Source organism: Phocoena sinus, chromosome 2 (genome assembly GCF_008692025.1).
Source record: "Phocoena sinus isolate mPhoSin1 chromosome 2, mPhoSin1.pri, whole genome shotgun sequence".
Lineage (NCBI taxonomy): Eukaryota > Metazoa > Chordata > Mammalia > Artiodactyla > Phocoenidae > Phocoena > Phocoena sinus.
Window position 1 is genome coordinate 139,977,107 of NC_045764.1, and position 22,360 is coordinate 139,999,466.

Consider the following 22,360-nt stretch of genomic DNA (forward strand, 5'->3'; position numbering starts at 1 on the left):
ACATAAAGTTACTTTGGGCTTATGTGTTACCAAATTCTATGAAAATAGATTAAACCTTCTAATGAAATAGCAGATTTTACCTTGGAACCTCCTAAAACATTTTACATACAATAAAAGGTGCTTGCTGACATTTTCCCAAAGTTGAGATGATCCAATGTTTTTCTTTGTCTCTGTCACCTCCCACTAAAACAGCATATACATAAACATCTTATGCAAACAGGAGCTCTTCAACTAGAGCATATTCTGGTCTGAAAAGTCTTTGGGGAAAAGTCATTAATCTGGCATTTTATTTATTAGGTCACAGTATGGCTTTTAGGTAGATTTAGAAACAAATCCCCAAATTCTTAGCTCTAAACCCTCAGACAATATATTTATTCAAATATCGTGGTGTATGATTTGGCAACAACTCTGCTTTGCATTCGAGTTAGCTTATTCTAAATTAAATTTCAATGCAATTTTTTCAATTATATAAGGAGAGAATTTCTGTGCCTTGGCCAATGGCCCACTAATTTAAATCCATATTCAATACAACACAATTCCCAAGGGACAGAATTGCAGTAATTCTTACTGAGTTATACACATTAAATGGATGAACTTCACGGTATGTAAATTACCTCACTAAAGCTATTTAAAAAACTTTTTTTAGGTTTTTTTTTTTTTTTAGTTCATCTTAAACGGAGGCAATTCATAATCTTTATACAGAACAAACAGGTGTTTTCCGGATTGATGGCTCCTTTACTTCTTGTAATATAGGGAACCACCAGATTCCAGGGTCAGGGAAGGAATGGGGTCGAAGGGCACGGCGGTGGAACCTTTCCCGAGGCACTCCCTGGAACCACGTGGCCACACCTCACCCCGGCTGTACAAAAGCACAAACTCTTTGCTCTTCCCGCAGGAGGATTACAACCAGCTGAGGCCGCTCTCCTACCCCAACACGGATGTGTTTTTGATCTGCTTCTCCGTCGTAAATCCTGCCTCTTATCACAACGTCCAAGAGGAGTGGGTCCCGGAGCTGAAGGACTGCATGCCTCACGTGCCTTACGTCCTCATAGGGACCCAGGTTCGAAGGCGGGCATGGCAGGGAGGGTCGGTCGGTGGAGGGTTTGTGAAAAAGAAAAGAACCTTTCGCAACTCCTGAACATCCTGTTCTATCAAACACTATGGAAGAGTGTCTCAGATACATTAATCCTATGAACAGCCTTTATTGAGAACCGAATGATTATTTAGCCCATGGTTGAAAAGACAGTAAAGCTATTTAATATGAAAAAGGAAGCTTTGTTAAGGCCTTTAAAAATTAATCTCTCCGCTTTTTTCTTTTAAATAACAAAGTAATTTTTTAAATAGACAACCTTCTCCAGTCCTGAGCCAGAGGAATGAGGTGCAGATGTCAATTACACTTATTATCTAATATTTTTTATATCTAAAATCCATTATTGTTTGAAAGTCACGAAATAGGTGTGAATGTCAAAATGACCGCAGCAATCAGAACTGGCTCATTATGACAAAAACTCTTCAGGAACAGCCCTTGAAAAGGAAGACAGAAATTCATTGCTCTCTATTCCCCTTAAGCCCCCGATCTCTCAGATCTTAAAAAAACATTAAAACAGATATATGCCAGATAAAGCTGTGATTGTAAAAGCCTTTAAAGTGTTTTGAAAGCTAATAAAGTTCCATAGTTTGAATCTCCAGCAGTTGCACAAATGCATTAAAGATTGTTCCAGCTTTTTATAGTTTTAAATAGATTTTGTTCTTTGCTATGTTAAAACCCAAATTACTATCCCAAAGACATATGGAAATGTAATGATAGCAAAGAGCTTTATTATCCGTTTCATATGCTGCTGCTTTCTATTTCTCATTTTACATTGTGCTTCACAAAGAGAAATTTTTAAAAAAGTAAAAGAAAGGAAAACATTTCCTAGAGAGTGTATGGACAGATAACTAATACATCCATAAATCAGAATACGATGAATGCTTCTGCTCTGAAAGATAATTATTAGTTTGTTTAATTGAAATCTTCTGCCTTAACTCCAGATGATAATGTTTGACCATTTGGCGGGAAAATATGTGATGGGACATGTCAACATCTTTGTATGATTTGAATCCTTTTTATAACTGGTGGGCACTAAGTTGAAAAACTAAGGCCCAAAATAAAAAAATGCCCCCACACACAAATTAGTAACGCTGAGACACGTGGTTACGGGACCCTAATATATGAATATATTATTTTTCCTTTACAACACAAGCCTTTATGTGCCCACATTTACACCCATGTACGTATGCATGGGTTCACACACACAGTGAGATTTTAAAGCAACTTAAATATTTAATTAAATTATCAACCCTAATCCAAACATAGATGCTATTTTCGAAGTAGTTCTGCCTTTGAAAAGATTAATGCTTATTCCTTGAGCAAGCCCTTTTTAGGACTTGCCTTCAGAGCCTGCAGCACATTTGTTAGAATACCCTCACAGGTGGCAAATCTTCATCCCTTTGAGGGTGAAGATTTGGTTTAGAAACTGTCCCCCTGCCAAAAAAAAAAAAAAAATATATATATATATATATATATATATATATATATATATATATATATATATATTCAGAGCCAGGAAATAAACTATTAGATAATGAGTAGTATAACCAGGGATCAAATGAGGCATCACCGTACAGTAGTAGGACCCATTGATTATTTTGTATATCCTATAAGTGGGACCTAGAAATAAACAGGAAATTTCAAAAACATTTGAAACAGCTACAGAATCATTCGAATCAGCTCCCAGGGTAATAGCTTTGAAGGGGAAACTATAAGGAAAGCCTGGTGTATACATTTACAGAGAACTCACTCTAAGTTTTAGACATAATACGGCCATGTGTATGTGCTTCCTTAAAGAAAATTCATAGGTGTCAAGGGGAAAGACATCTCTATTATGTGACAGTTTTAAACATCTGGTGAGGCCTGAAAAAATAAATAAGTGTATCACATGTGTGTTTTTTGCCAGATTGATCTCCGAGATGACCCTAAAACCTTGGCCCGTTTGCTGTATATGAAAGAGAAACCTCTCACTTATGAGCATGGTGTGAAGCTTGCAAAAGCGGTACCGATTTGAATTTCATTTTAAATGGATGCTGAGAGAAGAGTTTGCGTATGCTTTGGAATGGAAGAACGACATCGGCTTTTGCTTTAAAATACAATGTGTTCAGAGTCATCTCTCTGCTTTATACTCTCCCCTCTATTCTAGTCAGGCTGCAAGGGACCATTTGGTTAGCATTCTTGTCAGCCAGCACTGTCTGTTTTTCATTAAGAAATTTGGTGAATTTGAACAGCTGAAGCACTTATCATCTGATTTAGCAACCTCTAAAATTATCCATTTGCCATATTAAGTATGAATAATGGGAATCATTAGATACATATTTGTAAATTTCATTGCTTACTATCCGTGTGACTCATTTAAATGACTTCATAAAAGGCATTTTGTGATTTTCCCGGGAGAGACTTCGATTTGCATCTGGCAGGGTTATATTTGTTCAGTAGTTCTCACCCTATAATGAACAGCCACTTAGAGAGGCTGGATTATGTCACAAACAGCATCTTAAAAGAGTAACACAGACCAAAAGGTAACTAGTTGGAGAATCCAAGTGGCTATTCGACAGGTAATAGCTACTTGCTCACAGGTGGAACCATTTCCACAGACCTTTCTTCATTCCTAAGAGCTTCACAGTGATTTTGTTGGGCAAATGATTCAGACCAAGTCTTTGTCTCCCATTTACCACCAAGATGTGTACAAAGGCAGACACTAAAATGCACATAAGAGGCTGAGGTACCATATGCAAGAGGAGGTTTATAAATCATATTTCCATAACCTCCTCATTGATTTACTCACAAACCCATCAAGCCCTGCCAGAGGTTTCAGAAATTTCTCTTTTACTTTCTCAAGTAACTAACCCTGCAAATGTATGCCCTGGGGCAGAGTTAGGGGTCCCTCTTTTAAATAAGTCAAGAATAACATTAACTACTGATTCTTTGTGAATAAAAATGCATGCATTTCTCTTATTAAAACTTTCTTATAGGCAACAAAATTAAGTGATACACTCGAATAGAAATGGGTTAAAGTTATGTTTTATGGATGCAATATATGAGAACATTTTACAAATACTTGATAAAGTTAACGCTTCCTACTTCTATGGATAGTAATGTCAGAACCAGCAGTGTGAGCCATCCATTGCGTTCTCACTAAGCACTTTACAAGCTCTGTCTATTTCAGCTTCATGCTCACCCTCTTAGGCACATAGTCCTGGTCTCCTCTTACAGGTGAGGGAACAGAATCTTAGGGAGATGAACACGTTTGATTCATACAGCTGATAATAACACAGTAAAACAACTCTAAGCCAGCTCTGTGGATGTCATCCCCATGCACCTGACCTTGTGTAAACTCTCCTCCATCCATTTGTTTTTCCTCCTATAAGATGGGCATACATCTATACATTCTTCTACCTTTTCTTCACACATCCAGCTTCCATTCTCTCCCTAAATATATAGCTCCATTCCATAAATGATTGTATGTGATTCCCAACTAGGCATTTTTCACAACAAGGAGGTCCCGGAGGCCTCCTTTTTGCAGGAGCTTGTTTTCTGTGTCTCTTGCTTCTGGCCTCTCTCTCACCACCATCCTGTCAGTGTCCTAGATTGACTTCTCATTTGGGAAGTCGTTTCTTCCCTCTGAGAAGTTGTTCCAAAGCCTCCCATCTCATTTCATATTTATTTTAGGAACAATGGCTGAGTTCACCACTTCGTTGCCTTTTGCCAGTTTCTCCTAGCAACTGCTCTCAGATACTGAGAAAATCATGTTTAGCTTACAAAATCCAATTTAGAAGAAAACCAAGCAAGAGTTTAACTTGTTTCATCACAATTCATGTAATTATAGAGCTGCTTTAAGTTTCTCTGCTCCCTGACTTTCCTGTCAAGTAGTTTATAATAACAGCTAACATTTATGGTGTGTTTGCAGTGGGCTGGCTTTCATGCCAAGCGCTTTACACGCTTTGTCTTAATTAATCCTCACAGCAACCCCCTGAGGTGTATATATTATTACCTCCACTTTCCTAGAGGAAACTGAGGCTCAGAGAGGCTAAAGTCACACCGCTTGAAAGTAGCAGAGCCAGGATATGAAACTGTGCTTTAACCACCATGCTCTTCTGCTTCCCTCCTACAATCTGAAAAGAAACCCTTAGGTAGGGGCTTCTTTGTTTATAGACTGAAGCCCCGTATTTTTATGTGTATGTTCTCCCCATAGCTTAAAGGCTTTGCAAGTTCAGATTTTTTATATCTTTTTGTTCAGTAGTTTTCAATTTCCAAAACATTTTTTATCTATCATCTCTTTTTGGTCTCAAAGGACATTTTATTTATAAAGGACATTTTCATATTGTACATATTTCCAGCTCTTTACACTCCAAAGTCAACTACATTTACGTAAATGTTTTATACCAATTTATAATAAATATTCATTGTTATCCCTTTACTTGTTTTATCCTCCCTCTTCTCTTCATTATTGTATTTTTTAATCTTCAGCCTACTTTCCCCATGCTTTTCTCATTTGTGTATGTCCATACTGCCGCTGGACTTATTTGGCAATAACTGATACCTAATATGTGTCACTTTAGCTCTAAGATGATACTTTTGTGCATTCTCTTTCCCAATTCCATTGGATACAACCTAAACATGATTTTCTAAGCTCAGACTTCCTAAGGTATTTCTTGATAAAACACCTGACCATCTTTCCTTTTTTTGGTCTTTGGCCTCTTTTGGGCCTCTCCTGCCATCTTCTTCACCCTGTGCCTTTTTAATTTATTTATTTATTTTTGTGCGGTACGCGGTCCTCTCACTGTTGTGGCCTCTCCCGTTGCGGAGCACAGGCTCCGGATGCGCAGGCTCAGCGGCCATGGCTCACGGGCCCAGCCGCTCCGCGGCATGTGAGATCTTCCCGGACCGGGGCACGAACCCGTGTCCCCTGCATCGGCAGGCGGACTCTCAACCACTGCGCCACCAGGGAAGCCCACCCTGTGCCTTTTTTATTGCTGTTCCCACTCTTTGTCTTAGCACCTGTTTCCCCCTGGATTTTTAACTTGCACCAAAAAGCAGCAAAACTGCCGCAAAAATCCTGTCATCCATGCTCATGGAGTCTTTAGTACCCTCCCCCTGACCGCAAGAGTCACCACTACCTTCCTTGTTTTGTGTGCCGGCCATTTCCTCTTTCTCCCATGGTCATTAGAAATCAGCCACTTCACCGCTGGGGTCTGGGCTACAGAGGTGAGAGACAGATAGCCCCTGCCCTCAAGAGACCCACAGGCCAGAAGATGAGAGAGACAGACAAACAAAAGTACACCAACTGAACAAATACAACAGAAAGGTGTGCAAAGGGCTGAGGTAACAGAGAGGAGAGAGTGATGGACACATTCAGGGGAGGAGGGCTCAGAGACGATTTCTTGGAGTAGTTGAGAACTGAGCCAGGTTTACAGGATAGGAACAGGTTTGTCACGTGGACAAAGTTAGGGGACTGGGGAGACGAAATTCCAGATAGGGAGACCAATACATGCAAGTAATGGGCCAAATTTCACCCACAAATGTTTTGATCAACACACACAGGTATTTTTGATGTGATTTAGTGGTCAACATTGAACAATTTGGAAACTTTATGTAAATGTACACATTTCTAGCTTCTTTAAAAAAAAATCAGTACATCCAGCAGCACTATCCAGCATTTCCTCATCAACTGCAACTTTTCAACAGTCTTTTAAACAACGTATATACCCTTCAGTAAGCCACAGTCCCCACCACTCCATAATAACCTACACTCAAGCAGTGCACTCACATTATCCACCCTTGGATTGGCGAATTCTGCCAGTTCTTGAAAAACACATCAGCAGCAAATGCACGCAGCCTGGAAACCCTTCTCCTCTTTCAGCAATTTGGTCATAATGTTGATTTGTTGAGATGGAAATTCTCTCACAAGCTATTTGGCTCCTTTTCCTTTGCCTGGCTCTCAAGTTGCCCTCTCGCTGCGTGTACGCTTCCTAGTTCTTAAATAAGAAATAAGGAACTTCTCTGCTACTAGCCATTCCTTAAGATACAAGCCCACTCTATTCATCCTACTGACATGTCTTCTCTCCATTTACAGGAACTGCCTTACTTTTCCTTCTCTGCTTCTCTCACTACCGTCACTCAGCCCATAACAGCATCTCCATTTGTTCGTTAGTTTTGCTCTTTCAAACATATTTCTTTACACTTGCTAGAGAGAGCACAACAGAATGGTTAAGACTCTGGCTCAAGAGACAGACAAATTCAAATCTCTGCCATTTTCTTAGTTGTGAGGACTTAGAGAGTTTACCTAACCTCTCTGGACATCAGTTATCCGAGCTGCAAAGGAGAATGGTGACAGACTTACCTCCTGATTGAATGAGCCAATGTACCGTGAGATCTAGCTCAGCAAGCTAGAGTTGTTGAAACTGTGTCCATTCAGACACGTCTGCAGCTGGGAAGACCTCTCCACCTTTACTCTTTCCAGTTATACCTTATCTTGTTCTAGAACGTGTCCCACCTCCGTGAGGACCATCTGGAAGAAATACTAGGTTTTCTTCCACTTGATTGGTCATTGTGAATTCGTTTGCCTGTTTTCTAATTTCTTCTTGTCGGACTCAAAATGTTCTCTACACCTCTGAAAAATTTCCCAGCATTTGAGACAATAAGTTTTAGCTATTATAAAGTTAGCAGGGAAGTGTTCTCTCAGTTTACATTTCTCAATCTGCAGTTTGTTCTTGAAAACATATCATTTTGGTAAAGCATGTCCCAGACTGCTAGCATGTGTATTTAAACAAAGATCTGTGAATCCTGAGCGCATACAGACGTGTTCTAAATATTTGACTGTGTAGACCACTTTGCTCCAAAAGGCAGATGAAGTTGCTGCTGTAAGAGAGGCTGTATTTCCTTGGGATGGTTTTCCATTTTGCATCTTTGAGGCCACACATTTTTTCTTCAGCAGTCCCTATAACATGGCTGTGCCTTTTCCCTGAACCTGAATAAATTCTCCTCTCTGACCCTCAGAGCCCTTGCACCATGGTTAACAATATTCACCTCACAACTGGGTTCTGGTTCTCACACATATTTCCCAAATCACACCCAAAATCTGTTTGCTACTTTTCCTGGAACTATCAGTACAAAATAATGTTATATTAACCCAGTTACACAATAATGCCTTGCTCCGCTGTTTCATTATCTTCAGAAATGTCTGAATTGGGAAAGACAAGTTTGGACTCCTCCTGCACCATCAAAAGACAAACTCTGACACGCGGTCAGCAGCACTGTGGGGTGGAGGGAGAGGGCGGGGGAGGGGGAGGCCGAGGTGGGGTGGGGGAGTGAGGGGGTGGGGAGAGGGGACAGGATGAGGAGAGAGTGTGCTCGCCCATCTTGCAGGACCAGACAGTCCAGCACTCCACGTGTGAGCCCAGATCAGCCCAGCTCTCCTGTAATTTCCAGAATCAACTGAGGCTTGTGATCATTAGTGGGGAGGTATTCCCGATAGAACAGCCCCACAGTGCTTTCTGTGTATTTTTTCAAGACGACTGACAAGAGCCAGCACATTACAAGCACTCATTCAGTTGACACATTCACTAGATTAGTGTGCTTTTCACATGTGTTCGTATTGAATACTGAACACAATCCCAAAATGTAACAGATGACATTTCAGAACATTATTAGGAAAAATTTCTCTATCCTTTATCCCTCTCTTGCATTCAATTGTTTTTAATTATATAAAAAAGCCATATTCTAATCCAGACCATGGTCAAAACGAAACCATAAAATAAGTTATCAATATCTAACATCTTTTCTTTGAGTATTTTCCTTTGGCTCATACAGTAACCATTAACCATACAGGAAAAAAGCAAGTGCCTAATATCTGGATGCCACCAGAAGAGTTTTACCTCATGCTTAGCTTTCTTATCTGTGGACTTTCAAACAAGAGGGCAGCTTCATTTCATTAACTGTCAGCTTGACCAGCTTCTTGCAGTGTTGAGTGACGAGCGTCACAGTTTCCATCATGGAACTAGGAAAAGAACACACATCAAGTGACACAGATTCTAGGTCTAGATCATTTACTTTCTAGTTGGATGTCCTTAAACAATACATTTCACCTTCTGGGGCTGTTCCCACTCTATTCTAAGCTAAGTCACCAGTCCCTTTAATCCACACATTGCAAACTGGCTGGTTGCTGCCAAAGACATCCCACATCAGCATCTTGCTTGACCCACAGAGTGTTTTTCAATTGGTAAATATTAGCTAAAATCCAAATGTCCAAGTCCTCTTGAAAAATACAGAGCTGGCAATGATGAACCAACGTTCCTGCCTGGCAACAGTTGCCTAAGCCGAGTAGACTACAGCTCTGGAGGGGGTGTTTACTTCACAGGCCACCACAGACTCTACCTCTCCCTGTTGTCTGGCACCAGCCCTGCTTTACTCAGTTACATAAGCTACTGGCCCTAATCGGCATGTGATTTTGTTACCCTGTTTTAGTCATTTATCTGTTGTTGGTTTCCAGGAGCTCACCATCCAGCCATCCTCTTCTGAATACACTTTAATTTTTCAAAGTTATTCTTATAATATAAAGCATATAATAGAAGCATTTCTCCAGATATCCTTAATATTAAAAGGTCCACATCAAACTGTTAGCTCATATTGAGCTTGGGAGCAATTAAAACCCCGGGTCTCCCTCACATGAATTATCTCATGAAGTTGATTGCCAACTTCTGGTCTGCTCTACCCTGCAATATTTTTAATGAGAATCTATGGCTCTGGCCTGAATTTTTATATTTCTCATAGGGATCTTGTGATTATCAAATACATCATAATATGAAATCATCAAAAGCTTTGAAACAAAGCCCTAAGCAAGCACAAAATATTTCCTCATTTAAATACACATAGACTGTATACTGATAAGGAGGGTGTCTGTGTCAGTAAATGCATTTTATGATTTTTATTTTTAGTGTTTTGGAGTTTAACTGCTTAAAAATATGCCTTTTAATGTATCTTAAAACTGAATAATATGACCAATCAGATATTACTTTGCCGAGAGATACCTTTTGTCAGAAGAGCATTTTAATCAAGAATGACCTATAAAACCGTATCACCCACTCTCTATGTGCTTTATTAACCAAGTTGACACCTTGCCCTACTATATACAGAAGGGAATATGTTTCACTCGCACCAGATTTACATGTTCCGCATACAAATGAGGTACTAAAAACAACATCATGTACCCTGTTGTTCACAATATATATTTAAACCATATCACTGGTTTGAATCCTCTCAATTTTTATATTATTTATATTCTTATATTTAGGAATAAATGGTTATGGATCACTTTCAGAATTTGCTGCTTATTGAAAGCACTCCACAATCATTTATTATTAATATCAGAAAGCAAAAAATATAAAAATACCAAAAATCAGGAGAGCACATGCAAATTGAAATGCTGAAGAAAAAGACGTGATCCAAACCATCCCCCAGGCTGTTTGTGAGACAAGCAGCAGCAGCATTGGCTGCGCGGAGGGCAGACACCACTGTGCTTTCCTCTCTTCTTCTCCCCTCATGCCTTTCTCTCTTTTGTGTTTAAGATTGGAGCACAGTGCTACTTGGAATGCTCGGCCCTGACTCAGAAAGGTCTCAAAGCCGTTTTTGATGAAGCGATCCTCACCATTTTCCATCCCAAGAAAAAGAAGAAACACTGCTCCAAGTGTCACAGCTGCTGTTTAATTATCTGAGGTAGCTTGAGACCCACCTCCACCCCATCTAAGGGTAAGAATGGCAGCCAACCTCTGAGACCCAGCTCAAGCCAAAAGGAGGGCATGACCAGAGAGGAAGTCTCTGACACCGAGGCTTGCTCCCCCGCCCTGTGAACCCTCCCAAACACGGCACACTATCAGCTAACTGCCACATCCTCCCTACCAGCCAGAAGCATCCACGTTGCACACTCTACGAGAATGCTGAGCCCGGATTCCAGCCAGTGCCACTGCTGACCACGTAGGAAACAAAGTCAAAGGCCATCTTGCATTTTTTCATCGCCTCCTCCAAGAACATGAAGCTGATAGGAAATCATCACAGGAAAAACAAAAAAAAGAACTCGGTTCCTGTATTGGTAGCCTTACTTGATGTCTTTTACAAAACATGGGAATACAATACTAACCTTTTTTTTTTCCTGAATCTGCTGTTCTACTATGTGTCTTACATTCATTTGTATTATTTTAAGAAATTTACTAATTTACCAGTTTACTCAGGCCTTATAAATCCACACCAAATTAGCCTAAAGACAAAGGGTTTTATATCCATTCCTATTTCAGCATGTTTCTACCAAAGCTATTAAAACCAACACGTACCTCTGAATGCCTGACTGTAAGGAGATACAAGAAAATGCTGAAACTTTTGGAAATATATGGAGCCATAATTTTTGAAACTGATTGAAAGAAAACACCATCTGAATTATTGCAGGTCCACATTTTTTGCCTAAGATTCACCCCAGATATGCTTACGTTGATAGGTAGCCTTATTTTTTTCCACATTATATTGTGATGGAAAATTGCAAATGAACTGTGTTTAAGAGAGTAGTATTTCTGCTTTTCAGTCAAACTGATTGGGGAGAGAATGTGGCAGACCTATATTTTAAAAGATTCTTTATTCAGCAAAGTGAACTTTCCTGCTCCCTCCCTTCCCCATTGCATGCCCCTCTCCTTTCTCGATTTCACACTCTCTCCCACACCCAATAATAACTTTATTCCAAAGAAGGATCTGGCCATGGGGCATGAAAAAGTTAAGTGTTTAAAAGTCCCCAAAGCTTAAGCAAAGTGCCTCAATTTTCCCTCTCACTTCAACTGAAAGTGCTTCTCTGTTTGCCCATGGGAGCTCCCATTCTTTTTAAACGATATTTTCCAAGTACAACTGGTACTAAAATATTGTCCCTCCCTATTTCCTGTACTCATTGTCCCAAATGTGTATTTCAGGGCTAGATCCATGGGTACCAAGCTCTGGATCCCCTGCTTCCAAAATGGTATGCTCCATGGAACAGGGACTTTGGCCTTGGGGAAGTGACCCTTCCAAACATCCAGGGATTCTTGTATCGCAGAGTGAGTTATTTCCTAGCTTTTAATTAGAGACTGTGAAGGCTTCTAATTAGTCTTATTTGCTTACAGTTACTCTGGAAACACCCAGGTAGGCACTTTATTTTTTATTTCAATTGCATAAGCAGAGTGCCTCTTTGCAGCATGAAATTATACAAATTTTTGTTTAAGAATTTCCAGATTCACACTCCTGTTGGAAAAAATCCAGTTTTTCCAGTTCCTTCTGCTCCTGGAGGAAGCACATTAAAAAAGAAGTGTACGGTGTGGGTCTTTTCTGTTAAGACCTTCCATGAAACCTTCTCAGTTTTGGGGGTTTTGTTTGTTTGTTTAGAATTTTTGAAGTGTGCTTTCCCTACTACATTTCAAGTTTTATTTCCCTTCTCCCCTATCTAGTTGCTAAACATTTTCTTGAACACACACACACACCACAACCTAAAAGAAAACGGGAGTTTTGTAAGTCAAAGCTTGACATTTAGAGAAAACAATGACTTTCTCTCTTTGTAAATGGAAATCTACCATGTATAAACTATAACTCTGCAGAGGTTATGAATTCATCCTTTACAAACAATAATGAGCATTTAGCCCTATAATAAATGAAGTGCCGTTAGCTGGTTTTGTTACGTTATTGTGTGGTCGCGTCTTGCTGAAGAGCCACTCCTCACATCTCATTGATGTGGATGAAAAATTTAGAGCAGTATGCTTGTTCCACCAAGGAGAATTTTCCAGATGTGTGCACTCAACAGGCGAACGGTTCCCCAGGCCATCACCTCCCTGATGGGCCACAGAGATTAACTTGTTCGTGGTGGGAGATCTCTCTCTCACCTGGAACCAGAACCTGGAGAGAGACTGTTAGTGTCTGTGTGGTACACAGGCTCTTAGCAGTCTTATGAGCTAATTGTTGAATAAAATAATGAAGAACAAAGCAACCTAAATGTGTTAATGTCATTCCACCAAATTAATCATGTATTCCCTGTTTCATGGCGATTGGTAGTTCATTTCACTTTAAAAAAAAATGTTTTCTGCCATAAGATTGAATAAAACTATATTCTGAAACCAAAGATAAAAAGACATAGAAATCTCTACAAGGATCCTCTAAAGGTCTACACTATCTTCCAAAGTCAAGAAGGGGCGGCTGATCTCCATTGGAGGGTAGAGTCTTAACTTTTCAGAGACAGAAGAAGCTATCGTCCAATCCCTTCATTGTACAGATGAGAAAACTCAAGCCCAGATGAGTTAAAAGAGATGTGTTGCAACAAAGCTGGGACAGATCTCAACCTTTCTGCTTCCCATCCTTCAATGCCATACTATAATCTATTCATTATCAGCATATTAAATTGGAGTTTTGTAGGTGTATTACCCGAGTTATATCTGTTTATCCTATAGATCCTAGCCACATTTCAAACACATGGCATGGGCCACTATAATAACATATTCCATCAAACTAGTAATAACCTAGAAACAAGAATCTGATCTACATGCTAATATGCCTAGAATCCGGAATATACAATGTAATGTAATCTCAATCTAATGGCTTAATCAAGTAGCTAGTTTGACAGATTTTTTTTTTCAGTCAGATGGTGGGTTGTTTGGTAGAATTAATAGACTCCTTTGGAAACACAAAAGGACTAAGACACAAGTCAGAGCCATGTTAACAGGAGAATTCTGGGCTGCTTTCTGCCAAGTAAATTTATATTCAAAGAGCAATTACTGAATGCAGTAACTACATCCACCCTAAACCAGGCAGCACTAAACTGGGAAATCAAAAACTGAGTCATACACATATGAGAGGATGAGAGATTTGGTCCTGAGACTATAATAATAATATGTTTGATCATGACATGCAAAGAACCATTTGAAAGATTTCCGGTCTATAAGAGAGGTACCAGATGAAGTGGCTGTAACTGTACACACTTTCATAGAACACCAATAAGGAAATAATATTCAAATGGTAGTAAAGAGGCAGTCACAACCACATTCACAATTTTAGGAGAAAATTTTAAAAAGTTAACCCAGAATTTGAAGCCAACAAAAATATCATCATTAGGAGTGTTGGTTCCTATGAGCAATAACCGCACAAAGTAGAGAGTCTTCAAGAAGAAATATTTGACTTGAGGTCAGCCTTTAAAGAAACAGTACTGCATTCAGAAAGGCAAACTCATCCATAAGGCCGAAGTGGAAGATTAAAAATCAAGGTTTAACTTTAAAGGAATGTTTGACACCATGCTGGAGATAATTAACCATTTATGTCTTCATTTTTAAATCTACCCCTATGTTTAGAAGCCAGATTGCAAAATGTGCATTCTCTTCAACAGAGAGAACCACAGGTCATCAGCTATTCTCGTGAGTCATTGAGTAGGCTGCCCAAGTACAAATAAGGAAACTCAAGAAAACATTTTCATTTCAAGGACCATTAGAAACAGAAAAAAAAAGAGAGAGAGAGAGAGAGAAGGTCAGGGAAACCGAATTTCTTGCAAAGAAAGTTAGGTACTTTTAAACAGGAAACATTAAGAGAATGGAGAAAAAAGCTATAACCAAATACACATAGGCAAAAACACATAGCTGACAATTCTCCCAGGGAATTGCTAACCTCTGACTGATCTCTAGAGGCATAGGGAAGAAAGCAGGATCATTCACATGAAGAGCATTCCACGTTTCTGGGTATCTAAGCAGAGTCAGCCAACAGAGTTAATCGTGTGATAATCCTAGATAATTCCACCTCGTGATTCATTAAAAATGGATAGGGGCTTACCTGGTGGCACAGTGGTTGAGAGTCCGCCCGCCGATGCAGGGGACACGGGTTCATGCCCCGGTCCGGGAAGATCCCACATGCCGCAGTGCGGCTGGGCCCGTGAGCCATGGCCGCTGAGCCTGCGCGTCCGGAGACTGTGCTCCGCAACGGGAGAGGCCACAGCAGTGAAAGGCCCGCGTACCGCAAAAAAAAAAAAAAAAAAAAAAAAAAAAAGGATGAAATGCTGGACAGTGCTCTTTGGGTCTTAAATAGCAGTGCAGGTCATCCCCTTCACACCTTCTCTGCCAATATGGAGCAGGCAGTCAAGGGAAACTTACTGAGAAATATGAGTGAATAAATTATTTTGCAAGTTTCCTTGAGAATGAACGTGATTTAAAACCTGCAAAGGATGACTGTGGAATATCTGGAAAGAGAGTTACTTGTACGAAGGATATTTATTTATCTTGGCAGAATATCTCTAATTGCATTGAAAATGCACAACAGATTGCCTTCCTAAAATTAAAACATTCCTAAACTGCAAAACAAACTAAAATGTACAACAGCAATAACGGAGTACCAAAATATGAGATAGAGCAACAATTCATGGTGTTTCCATGGTCAACAAAAGCTCCAAGCTCTACGCAGAGGCACATCAGGCATTAGAGGCTCAGCCCTGCTCTTTGGAGGTCTCTTGGGGTTAGGACAGGAATGAGCCGAGGAGGGTTTGGCTCATCTGTGAATTCGGAGGATGCAAGTTCAGTAACAGTTCTTGGCTTTTAACTTCTACTACAGGAAATTAGAGGAAAAGCTGCATGATTAGTCTTGGTCACAATCTATGTTTTTTTTTCTCCTTAGGGAATATTATGTTAAAATCCAGAGTCATTTTGTGCATGTTTTAAACATGTTCTACCCTGGTAATTTCATTTTATTCTGAGTTCTGCAGTGACTCAGAAACTTCATGATACTGTAGCTGGTGTGATTTTGTTGTATTTTCAGTCATGTCCTCCAAGCCTCCCAGTATATGCAGTTATCTTTGATGAACAGGACCTGATCAGTGTTTCAGGGGATGTGATGCCTGGGGCAATCTGAGGACAGAGCTGAGTCTCACCTAGAAGCCATAGTAGCACACTTCACCTCCCAGAGACCCTGAACAAGGCAGTCTTTTGAGTTTATGTTAATTCTTTGGAGAAAAAATAGAAACTCTTTCATAGCAGGGTGGTATGTTGGGGGTAGCTTTGTAAATATGCACCTAAAAGTATCACCACCTGCTGTTTTTTAAATCAATTTTTGTAAGCAATCAGATTTTTTTCTCATAGAGGGGCTGTGGGCAGAAAGCTAATGAATTCTACATTCTCCTCATCACCTGGTTTAAGTTGCTTTTTACTCTGAGTACACAGTAATTGCTGTTTAAGTACATCTCAGCAGAATTTTATCCCAATGGAAATGGTCCACCCTCCTCCCCATGTAATCTCTACAGAGGAAATGATAGACAAGGGGAGAATGGCTGACCTGCTCATGGACTGCCTTTCTTACAATCTGCTTCTTATGTGTTCTGTGTATACTTTTCATAATTAACGGAATATTATTTCATGTACCCTAACCTTGTGGTTTATCTTGTGCCATGTTCTTTTAGTTCATTAAACAGTCTTTTTTTTCCTACTGTCATTTCTGGGTTATCTGAGGGTGTCCCTACCAGCCACTCAAGAAAACTGCCTTCCCCAGGCCTCTGTTAGAATGGGAAATTTGTTACTCAAAGTGTAGTCTGTTGTGACAGCCTGGAAGGGTGGGATGGGGAGAGTGGGAGGGAGGGAGACGCAAGAGGGAAGACATATGGGAACGTATGTATATGTATAGCTGATTCACTTTGTTATAAAGCAGAAACTAACACACCATTGTAAAGCAATTATACCCCAATAATGATGTTTAAAAAAAAAAAAAAAGTGTAGTCTGGGAACTAATAGGATGGGCAATACCCAAAAGATGGTTAGGACTATAGAATCTCAGCCCCAGGCCAGACCTACTGAATCTGAAGCTGTATTTTAATAAGACCCCCCAGGTGATTTATGTGCACATTAAAATTTGAGAATACTGGCCTATGAGACAACAAAAAGTTTATGATCAGTCTTTACACCCAAATATGTAGCTGCCAAGATGACAAAATCACCAGCTTCGCCTGTCCCTCTGATGCTACCTTTTGGGTGTTCCTAAGGCTAATATTTGAGCTGTTCACATTTACTGGATGAATAAACAGGCTTTCAGGAGTCCTTTCTTTTACTTGTCATGTGCTTCCCAGCTGCAGAAACAGCATATTTTGGAATCAAAAGCAGAAAAGCAGCATCTGGTTTGAAAGATCTGATAAATCTAAAGTACTTCTTTTCTGAAAGTCTTTCTGGTGTTTCTAAGGGAGAGGAAAAATACCCTCCAAAATTATTTTCCATGAAGAAATAAGAAAGAGACCAGTGTCCTTGTCCCCAGACTGAGGCACTGCAGCCCCCGCCTCTGCAGGAGATCCTCCAAAACTAGTAGCCTCCAATCATCCAGTCACCTAACACTGATAATTCAGGCGATCTGCAAAAGAAGCTTGTGCCCTTCGTCACAATATTAAACTCCTACCTAGCCCACAAGTCGGAGAAGATGAAAGAGGGAGGCTGGATGTGAGCTGATGGGGTTGTCGCCTGAACGACTGCCCAAAAACTACAGATTCCCCAACCAGGGATAGAACCCACACCCCCTGCAGTTGCAGCACAGAGTCTTAACAACTGGACCAGCAGGGAATTCCCCCGATTTACAATTTCATAGGATAGTAGGGGCCGTGTGGCTGACAGGGTCTTAGTGCTCCAGCCAGGTGTCAGGCCTGTGCCTCTGAGGTGGGAGAGCCGAGTTCAGGATATTGGTCCGCCAGAGACCTCCCGGCTCCATGTAATATCAAACGGCAAAAGCTCTTCCAGAGATCTCCATCTCAACGCTAAGATCAAGCTCCACTCAACAACCAGCAAGCTACAGTGCTGGACACCCAATGCCAATCAACTAGCAAGACAGGAACACAACCCCACCCATTAACAGAGAGGCTGCCTAAAATCATAATAATCATAATAAGGTCACAGACACCCCAAAACACATGACCAGATGTGGTCCTGCCCACCAGAAAGACAAGATCCAACCTCATCCACCAGAACACAGGCACCAGTCCCCTCTACTGGGAGGCATACACAACCCACTGAACCAAGCTTAGCCACTGGGGGAAGACACCAAAAACAATGGGAACTACAAACCTGCAGCCTGTGAAACAGAGACCCAAAACACAGTAACTTAAGCAAAATGAGAAGACAGAGAAACACACAGCAGCTAAAGGAGCAAGGTAAAAACCCAGAAGACCGAACAAATGAAGAGGAAAAAGGCAGTCTACCTGAAAAAGAATTCAGAGTAATGATAGTAAAGACGATCCAAAATCTTGGAAATAGAATGGAGAAAATACAAGAAACGTTTAACAAGGACATAGAAGAACTAAAGAGCAAACAAACAATAATGAACAACACAATAAATGAAATTTAAAACTCTCTAAAAGGAATCAGTAGCAGAATAACTGAGGCACAAGAATGGAGAAGTAACCTGGAAGACAACACAGTGGAGATAACTACTGCAGAGCAGAATAAAGAAAAAAGATTGAAAAGCATTGAGGTCAGTCTCAGAGACCTCTGGGACAACATTAAATGCACCAATATTCGAATTATAGGGGTCCCAGAAGAAGAAGAGAAAAAGAAAGGGACTGAGAAAACACTGAAGAGATTATAGTTGAAAACTTCCCTAATATAGGAAAGAAAACAGTCAATCAAGTCCAGGAAGTGCAGAGAGTCCCATGCAGGATAAATCCAAGGAGAACCACACCAAGACACATATCAATCAAACTATCAAAAATTAAATACAAAGAAAAAATATTAAAAGCAGCAAGGGAAAAACAACAAATAGCATACAACAGAATCCCAATAAGGTAAACAGCTGATCTTTCAGCAGAAACTCTGCAAGCCAGAAGGGAGTGGCAAGGCATATTTAAAGTGATAAAAGGGGAAAAACTACAACCAAGACTACTCTACCCAGCAAGGATCTCATTCAGATTCCACAGAGAAATTAAAACCTTTACACACAAGCAAAAGCTAAGAGAATTCAGCACCACCAAACCAGCTTTACAACAAATACTAAAGGAACTTCTCTAGGCAGGAAACACAAAAGAAGGAAAAGACCTACAATAACGAACCCAAAACAATTAAGAAAATGGTAATAGGAACATACATATCGATAATCACCTTAAATGTAAATGGATTACATGCTCCAACCAAAAGACATATGCTGGCTGAATGGATATAAGAACAAGACACGTGGGCTTCCCTTGTGGCTCAGTGGTTAAGAATCCACGTACCAATGCAGGAGATGTGGGTTCAAGCCCTGGTCCGAGAATATCCCACATGTTGCGGAGCAACTAAGCCCATGTGCCACAACTACTGAGACCATGTGCTACAACTACTGAAGCCCATGTGCCTAGAGCCCATGCTCTGCAAAAAGAGAAGCCACTGCAATGAGAAGCCTGCATACCACAACGAAGAGTAGCTGCCACTCACAGCAACAAAGACACAATGCAACCAAAAATTAATTACTTTTTAAAATAAAAGAAGACTCGCATGTATGCGGTCTACAAGAGACTCAGTTCAGACCTAGGGACACATACAGACTGAAAGTGAGGGGATGGAAAAAGATATTCCATGCAAATGGAAATCAAAAGAAAGCTGGAGTAGCAATTCTCATATCAGACAAAATAGACTTTAAAACAAAGACTCTTACAATAGACAAAGAAGGACACTATATAATGATCAAGGGATCAATCCAAGAAGATATAACAACTGTAAATATTTACGCACCTAACAAAGAAGCACCTCCATACATAAGGCAAATGCTAACAGCCATAAAAGGGGAAATCGACAGTAACACAATCATAGTAGGGGACCTTAACACCCCACTTTCACCAATGGACAGATCATCCAAAATGAAAATAAATAAGGAAACACAAACTTTAAATGATACATTAAACAAGATGGACTTAATTCATATTTATAGGACATTCCATCCAAAAACAACAGAATACACTTTCCTCTCAAATGCTCATGGAATACTCTCCAGGATAGATCATATCTTGGGTCACAAATCAAGCCTTGGTAAATTTAAGAAAATTGAAATCATATCAAGTATCTTTTCCGACCACAATGCTATGAGACTAGATATCAATTACAGGAAAAAACCTGTAAAAAACACAAACACATGGAGGCTAAACAACACACTACTTAATAACGAAGAGATCACTGAAGAAATCAGAGGAAATAAAAAGAAACCTAGAAACAAATGACAATGAAACACAACTACCCAAAACCTATGGGATACAGCAAAAGCAGTTCTAAGAGGGAAGTTTAGAGCAATACAATCCTACCTCAAGAAACAAGAAACACCTCAAATAAACAACCTAACCTTACACCTAAAGCAATTAGAGAAAGAAGAACTAAAAACCCCAAAGTTAACAGAAGGAAAGAAATCATATAGATCAGATCAGAAATAAATGAAGGAAATGATAGCAAGATTCAATAAAATGAAAAGCTGGCTCTTTGAGAAGATAAACAAAATTGATAAACCATTAGCCGGACTCATCAAGAAAAAAGGGAGAAGACTCAAATCAATAGAATTAGAAATGAAAAAGGAGAAGTAACAAATGACACTGCAGAAATACAAAGGATCATGAGAGATTACTATAAGCAACTATATGCCAATAAAATGGACAACCTGGAAGAAATGGACACAGTCTTAGAAAAGCACAACCTTCCAAGACTGAACCTGGAAGATATAGAAAATATAAACAGACCAATCACAAGCACTGACATTGAGACTGTGATTAAAAATCTTCCAACAAACAGAAGCCCAGAACCAGATGGCTTCACAGGCAAATTCTATCAAACATTTACAGAAGAGATAACACCTATCCTTCTCAAACTCTTCCAAAATATAGCACAGGGAGGAACACTCCCAAACTCATTCTATGAGGCCACCATCACCCTGATACCAAAACCAGAAGGATGTCACAAAGAAAGAAAACTACAGGCCAATATCACTGATGAACATAGATGCAAAAATCCTCAACAAAATACGAGCAAACAGAATCTGACAGCACATTAAAAGGATCACACACTATGATCAAGTGGGGTTTATTCCAGGAATGCAGGGATTCTTCAATATATGCAAATCAATCAATGTGATAAACCATATTAACAAATTGAAGGAGAAAAACCATATGATCATCTCAATAGATGCTGAAAAAGCTTTTGACAAAATCCAACACCGATTTATGGTAAAAACCCTCCAGAAAGTAGGCATAGAGGGAACTTACCTCAACATAATATAGGCCATATATGACAAACCTACAGTCAACATTGTTCTCAATGGTGAAAAACTGAAACCATTTCTTCTAAGATCAGGAACAAGACAAGGTTGTCCACTCTTACCACTATTATTCAACACTGTTTTGGAAGTTTTAGCAACAGCAATCAGAGAAGAAAAAGAAATAAAAGGAATCCAAATTGGAAAAGAAGAAGTAAAGCTGTCACTGTTTGCAGATGACATGATACTATACATAGAGAATCCTAAAGATTCTACCAGAAAACTACTAGAGCTAATCAATGAATTTGGTAAAGTAGCAGGACACAAATTAATGCACAGAAATCTCTTGCATTCCTATACACTAATGATGAAAAATCTGAAAGTGAAATTAAGGAAACACTCCCATTTACCACTGCAACAAAAAGAATAAAATACCTAGGAATAAACTTACCTACAGAGACAAAAACCTGTATGCAGAAAACTGTAAGACACTGATGAAAGAAATTAAATAGGATACAAACAGATGGAAAGATATACCATGTTCTTGAATTGGAAGAATCAACATTGTGAAAATGACTCTACTACCCAAAGCAATCTACAGATTCAATGCAATCCCTATCAAACTACCAATGGCATTTTTCACAGAACTAGAACAAAAATTTTCACAATTTGTATGGAAACACAAAAGACCCCAAACAGCAAAAGCAACCATGAGAAAGAAAAACGTAGCTGGAGGAATCAGCCTCCTGGGCTTCAGAATATACTACAAAGCTACAGTAATCAAGACAGTATGGTACTGGCACAGAAACAGAAATATAGATCAATGGAACAGGCTAGAAAGCCCAGAGATAAACCCACACACATACTGTCACCTTATTTTTGATAAAGGAGGCAAGAACATACAATGGAGAAAAGACAGGTTCTTCAATAAGTGGTGCTGGGAAAACTGGACAGCTACATGTAAAAGAATGAAATTAGAACACTTCCTAACACCATACACAAAAATAAACTCAAAATAGATTAAAGACCTAAATGTAAGGCCAGACACTATAAAACTCTTAGACAAAA

At 39.6% G+C, this 22,360-nt stretch overlaps 1 protein-coding gene across 1 annotated transcript in view; it reads left to right on the plus strand.

Moving 5' to 3' along the window:
• The window catches only part of RHOJ (ras homolog family member J), an 82,757-nt gene extending 69,997 nt beyond the window's left edge, over nucleotides 1-12,760 (plus strand). Inside the window, exons 3-5 of the mRNA XM_032624662.1 lie at nucleotides 896-1,060; nucleotides 2,997-3,092; nucleotides 10,657-12,760. Coding sequence (XP_032480553.1) covers nucleotides 896-1,060; nucleotides 2,997-3,092; nucleotides 10,657-10,803 — 408 coding nt within the window. The 3' untranslated portion in view covers nucleotides 10,804-12,760. The remainder of the gene's footprint in view (nucleotides 1-895; nucleotides 1,061-2,996; nucleotides 3,093-10,656) is intronic.
• Nucleotides 12,761-22,360: the final 9,600 nt, after the last annotated feature.